General features: G+C 42.7%; 1 protein-coding gene across 1 annotated transcript in view; it reads right to left on the reverse strand.

Annotated features, from left to right (window-relative positions):
- LOC108796330 (coiled-coil domain-containing protein 34-like) overlaps positions 1 to 6637 on the reverse strand; it is a 36858-nt gene that overhangs the window by 25439 nt on the left and 4782 nt on the right. The window contains exon 3 of the mRNA XM_018567789.1: positions 5009 to 5116. Within this exon, the coding sequence (XP_018423291.1) occupies positions 5009 to 5116 (108 nt within the window). The remainder of the gene's footprint in view (positions 1 to 5008; positions 5117 to 6637) is intronic.

Below are 6637 nucleotides of genomic sequence, written 5' to 3' on the forward strand. Positions count from 1 at the left end.
ACCATTGGAGAACTCATGTTTTTGAATGGTTTTTTTTTAACCGTTGTGCTGCAGCCCTTTCCTTCCTCGCCTGGAATAGGTTCCCCTTGCTGCCTCCTGGGATGTCCATATCACATATCCCAGAGGCAAGAATTCACACATGCGCAGGCAAACTTTCTGGCAGGTAATTGCCAACAGGCAGAGATGCGCACGCATTGTGCAGGTATCTACAAGGTCCCAGATGCCAGAAACCAGCAAGGTGTGTGTGCATGCTCGGGAATTCCCCACAGGTTTCTGCCAAATCACAAAGACCTGGAAAAGGCTGCAAGCGCAGGATATTTGAAGATGACGGCGCAGGAAAGGAGCGGCAGGCCAAGACTACTGCAGGAACCCCTTTTTAAACATGTCATTTTTTTGCACGTGCAGAAAATGTATTTAGCTGTACAAATGTAAATCAATGCAGCCAACACATCTAAAAACGGGAAATCTGCAATATATATATATAACATTTTTTATTGGGATCAGATATCCCTTAATGTCAATAAAATTGACCTTGCAATCATGGCCAGTGCGCAGCAGGTGTAATGCACAGGCTCCTCATCATTCACATCCAAGCCCCATGACCAGACCACAAGTGCAGGAAAGTCATGGCACTGATGCTAAATGGAATGAGTCCATGTTTTATATTACACCCTACATAAGGGTGTAACATGAAGCATTGTCCCAAAGGTGAATTAAGCCTTTAAACCTATAATAAGGTATACAAACAATTATTTTTAGTCAAATATGGTTTATCAGACCATTAAAAAGTTTTTTTTTGTTTTTTCTTTTAAACATGATAGCGTACTTTTCTTGGTTTAACTTCACATATACTTTAATCATACTTTCCAAAATGGAATCCATCAACTGTTAAAGATAAGTCCATACACTTTTGCCTTTGCTTTCTGGCACTGGTTCACAAAGTTCACCAGCAAACATCGGCTGGTCTGGCACACTGACTTTTCCCAACAGTGAAGCCTTGCATAGACATTTTTTAATTTCAACATTCAATTTTGGAATGAATGAGTTACCCCAAACAATAACCACATTCCATCCTGCTCCTTCGATTTCTTCCATCACTACAGTCAAAATTGAGCGTTAATTTCACACACCTGAGACAGGTAGAGCCAGCTGTCAATCCCGAAAATATTGTCAGAATCTTTCGCAGCTGCAGCACAGTTCTGCACTATCAGCATATAGCGGGCAGTAGCTGCTATATGCTGACTTTGGGTCACAGGAGTACATTAGGAAATGTACTCGTGTGACACAAGAGAAAACTATAGCCAAAGAACGTTTAGCCATAGTTCTCTTTTAAATATGCGATTTACCTATTCTAGCAAGAATGGCCCTTTAAAAATTTGGTACAACCCAAACTGTTTATAAAGCAAGTATTTTTATAAATTGTCTGTGACAATGAGTCCATCATCTAACAATGATTAAAGTTAACGCATAACTCGATTACTATTCTGAGCCTACATCTGGCACACACATCAATCCTATTGTTTCCACAAACACATGACAGGTTGGGCCTGACTTATAACGTGGTCACACCTTTACATACCAGGGTTGTGTTTGAACACGCGCAGCACAGCTCCCAACGTGGGAGATAAATACTATTCTTATAATCATGTAAAAACTCTGTATGTGAAAACATATAAGGTGATGCATAGTAACCAACCACACACACAATCCCAACCATCTTGTCCCAAAGATATAATAAAAATGGTTAAAAAAAAAAAAAGCCCTTTAATAACTATGCCTGCATTGGCTGGCCATGTGACTATGTGCCTAGGCATTTGGTTCAGGGATTGTAACATAGGGAACTTAAGTGACTTTGGGCTTGTTCACAGCAATTGCGGTGCGTTCCAGAGCTGGAGCTGCTGGACACAAAACTTCCCCCTGCGTTCTGGGGTGAGAGGGGGCGTGACAGTGCATTGAAGTCAATGGCACCGCAGCCATGCCCTCCCCCCCACGGTGCGATCACCCTCCACAGAACACGTTGCACATCAGTGCCTGTGTTTCAGTCCAGTGTGATCTGAAAATATAGTTCTAACCATCTTGTCTTGGTTTTTATTGTAACTGTACTGTCTCCCTGTATGTTGTAAAGCACTGCACAAACTGTTGGCTCTATATAAATCATGTATAATGTATAAGTTACTTTTTTTTTTAAGTTTTGGATAGAGTAGGAAAAAGTTAAAATTTATTCGAGGCTTTTATTTCTGCCTGTGACTCCAAAGTACAATCGGACCCCGTGGCAAAATATTGCCTGCGTTCCATTCCACTGCAAAGCAAAAAATAGAGCATGCTCCATTATAATAAAAAATTTTTAAAAATAGCTTGCTCTATTTTTTGCATTTGCAGCGGAACGGAACGCAGGCAATGTTTTGCCACGCGTCCGATCACACTGTGGCCGGGGGTGTGTGGCTGCGGTGCCATTTACTTCAATGCACCACCACGGCCCTTCCCGCCCCAGAACGCAGAGGGAGGTTTTGTGAGCGATTGCGGTGCGTTCCAGCAGCTACCGATCTGGAAAGCACTACAATTGGTGTGAACAAACCCTGAGTGATTGCACGGCCAGCTGTGTCTGAAGGCCATCTCCTAAGCTTCCTCAGCTTAGATCACTATTGTGCTTCCTGATAATAGTACCTTTTTCACTTAACATCTTAAACCTAAAAATTTAAAATAAATAAAAATAAAATAAATTGTTGTAATTGTTGTACTGCAGGCCCAAAGTATTTTACTGCATTGGAAAAATGTGGGTGGAAAGTTAATTGGCTATACCACATTAGAACACACAGATATATAATATAGGGGGTTCGCAGGGTTTAATATAACTACATTTTTACAGGGATGGACAAAATAACAGAAACACAAGATATAAAAAGAAGTTTCACATTACTGAGCTCTCTGTGCACCCAGATAATGATGTCCAATGAAGAAGCAACATTAAAGTTCCACGACCCCACAGCTACATCAAACTGCACCATGAGAGAGATTAGAGGCATTGTCCATAAGATTCACTTTGTTTGAGTTCCTGAAAGCACTCTCTGGGGTGCTCACTGCAGCCACGTGACAGCTTTTGGACCTGATGATTGGCCACTCAGGCCTGAGCACTGCAAAAATTCTGCACCGTTAAGGCCATGTCACACCGACACTCCTTTGAGAGGTACAGTTCTAGGCTACACTCCATACAGTTTTGTGTTCAATGTAGCAAGGTGATGCAGAAGATGGCACCATGCAGAATCAGTGTAAGAAAAAAAGCCACCAGCACTCCATTAAAGATGAGAGTCAGCGCGATTCTATTTTCATAACGTCACCTAGGTCATACAGTCAACGTACAGGGCCCCGCAGGAGTCCCTTCCTCACGGTGACACAATGACGAAGGGAAAAAATCAATTATGTGTGGCCCCCAAAGCATTGGCTTTATGACCTTTGTGACGAAAATGAATGTAAAGGTCACCAGCATTCCAGCGACAACCGAGTCAGTGCAAATCCATTTATTTGATAAATGTCACTCAGAATAACAAGCGCTTTTGGGGCCGCGCAGGGTCCCCTTCATCAGACTCAGAATAAAAAGCTCAGTTTCACTCTGAGCGTTGGGGACCAACGCTAGAAGTCTAGTAAATAAATTAGAAGAGCTTGAAATTATGATACTCGAAGAGGACTTCGATATAGTGGGTATATCGGAGACCTGGCTAGACGGCACACATGATTGGGCTACTAATATAGAGGGGTATAACCTATTCAGGAGGGACAGATGTGGGAGAAGGGGGTGGGGGGTTTGCATTTACGTTAAAAACTATCTAAATATGCATATAAGGGACGATATTACGTCAAACAGTGGAGAGCTCGATATGGCGGACCCTAGCCGTAAACTTATTGTGGGTATTTGCTATAAGCCTCCGAATATAGGGGAGGAGGGGGAAGCAAATCTACACTCCCAAATAGAAATAGCTGGGAGGGAGGGCAATGTAGTCGTGATGGGCGACTTCAATTACCCAGACAACTAGGAAAAATGCCATCCTAGATTTAATAATGGGGAATTAATCGAGGATATTGTAATTGGGGAGACACTGGGTAGTAGTGATCACAATGTGATTACTTTCAATATTAAATACAGGAAAGGAAAGAGGGCGGGACGGACAAGAACCCTTAATTTCAGAAGGGCAAACTTCGATAAGTTGCGCAAACTAGTGGGGGAAATAAAATGGGATAACTCATTTCACAACCTAAACTCAGACCAAATGTGGGACTGCTTCAGGAACACATTACATATTGCCATTTCAAAGTGTATACCATTGGGTAACAAAAACAAAAGATCAAAGACTAAACCGATATGGCTAAATAAAACTGTAAAACTACATGTTAAGGCAAAGAGAATGGCATTTATAAAATATAAGAATGAAGGGACGGCATTGGTGTTCCTTAAATACAAGGAATGTAACAAAAAATGCAAACTAGTAATCCGGGAAGCTAAAATAGAATGCGAAAAGCATATTGCCGCAGATAGTAAAAAAACCCTAAAAAATTCTACCAATATATTAACAGTAAAAAAGGTAAGAAAGGAGTAGATAGGCCCAATAAAGGACGAAAACGGGAAGTTACTCACAAGTGACAAGGAGAGGGCCGAGGCGCTGAACAATTTTTTGTGGCACTCTCTGACACTCTCTGACCGGCAATTTAGATTTTGCATGTTTGTGGCAGCGAGGGAGCTTCTACGAAAGCTAGCAACAGAGCATCACTTACAAAGCAGGCCCAAGAGCGAGGGATCAGAAAGGGAAAGAGGAGCATGGATTGGCGAGTATATTTTATCGGGTGGTTGGTTCATTGCTAATGGGCAAGTGTTGGTGTCTCTTTAAAAAACAAAAAATGAAAGCGAGAAGATAAAAAAGGTGGAGAAAACCTATGTATGAATGATCCCAGGCATGGTAATCCTTGGCACTGACACATCAACAGAAACAACCGCAAAATGCAAGATCCAAATGTTTACCTGCTCTTGTTTTTTCCGCACCCATTCCCTGTGCTGTTCCTCTGCCAGTCGTTTTTGAAGTTCTTTTTTTTCTTGAACTTTCCTCCTTTCCTCTTCTTGTTTCATTTCCTGGGCACACAAGGCAGACATTGTAATTAATGAAGCCTAAAACTTAGACATTTGTTACATAGCAAAGTATTTAGTCCAGGTGCTGAATATACAAAAAAAAAGGAAAAATTTAGATGAAATAAACAAAAGAAGTTCAAAATGCAGTAAAAATGAAACATTGAGCCAACATTATAATAAGGTGATATTCCAGCTGTGTGAATCTAGGATCCGCAGTGCAATTCCTTTTTCTATAAATATATTAGTCATATTTATTAAAGTGAGCCTGACCCAATCTAAACAGTGCCAAAGCACTAACAACAGTGCTGAATAGGTTTCTGGTGCCTGTACGTACTTTACTATACTGTACTATATTATTCTTCAAGTGTATCTTGTGTCCCTGTGGGGCCACTTGGATGTTAAACACAAGCTGTACACAGGAGCTTGACTTTTCTCCAAGTCAAGATTAGGCTCTGCCCACTTCTGCTGCCAAGCTCTGCTCCTTGTCACTATACTGTCACAGCCTCGGAGAGCAGTAGAAGCTGTGAAGTTTGACAGCTGAAAAAAGGGGACAAGGTTAAAGGAGAACTATGAGGCGAGAGAAAATCACTCAGCCTCATAGTTCTAGCCGACCTGTGACAATTAAACTGTCACAGGTCGGCTCAATAGATGAGCGAGCACATAACGTCCCTTGCTCACTTCTCGATCTATCCCTGCAGAGAGCCGTGACTGTCACTCACAGCTCCCTGCAGGGATTCCCTCCTCCCCGCTCCGATCCTCCAGCGCTGACTGGCGGAACGGACAGGGGAGGGGGCGGGTACAGCTGGCTCTGCCTTTAGATAGGAAGAGCCAGCTGTCAATCCCACAGGTGGGTGGATCTCGATAGTAAAGTCGGGATCTGTCCTGGCTGCGGCGTCTCAGTGTAGCGTGATCTGTAGCTCTCTATATACTGAGCTTCGGGTGACGGGAGGACACTAGTTTGACCCATAGGAGAACTATGGGGGAAAGCCCTGACACCATAGTTCTCCTTTAAGTAAACCTGTGATTTGCCTTGTAGGCCTAAAGCAACAGTTTACCTGACTCACTCCTACCTAGCAATACATACTAATCTTCCCACATCCCTAAAAAGCCTTACAGGGATGTGGGAATCATTCTAAGGACTAATATAGGTACTTGCAGTCATCACATGGTGTTTATACTCACACACCATTACTGTATGTAGACACTTTGTAGGTCACATCAAGTTCACCTCATAGGAAATTAAAAGCATTTATGATTTCCCAGCCAGCAGTCAGGTGAGTCTGGTACCCCAGGGTTTTAGATCGCTTATTTACTTTTAAGCTGTGACTATAGACCTAAAAGCTGGATCTCAGGTTACACGCACACAGCTGAATGACTCAGAGCAGGCACACCACCTCTCCTCCAAGTCGGGATGGTTTTCTTTAGATCTTCAGTCCACAGGATCAGTCATCAAGGGCAAGGAGGAGAGACTGCTGTCAGCCGACTAACCCCCCCCCCCCTTGCCCCTGCACTTTGTCCTTCAGG

The sequence above is a fragment of the Nanorana parkeri genome, unplaced genomic scaffold (genome assembly GCF_000935625.1).
Source record: "Nanorana parkeri isolate BGI_ZX_2015 unplaced genomic scaffold, ASM93562v1 scaffold1093, whole genome shotgun sequence".
Classification (NCBI taxonomy): Eukaryota; Metazoa; Chordata; class Amphibia; order Anura; family Dicroglossidae; genus Nanorana; species Nanorana parkeri.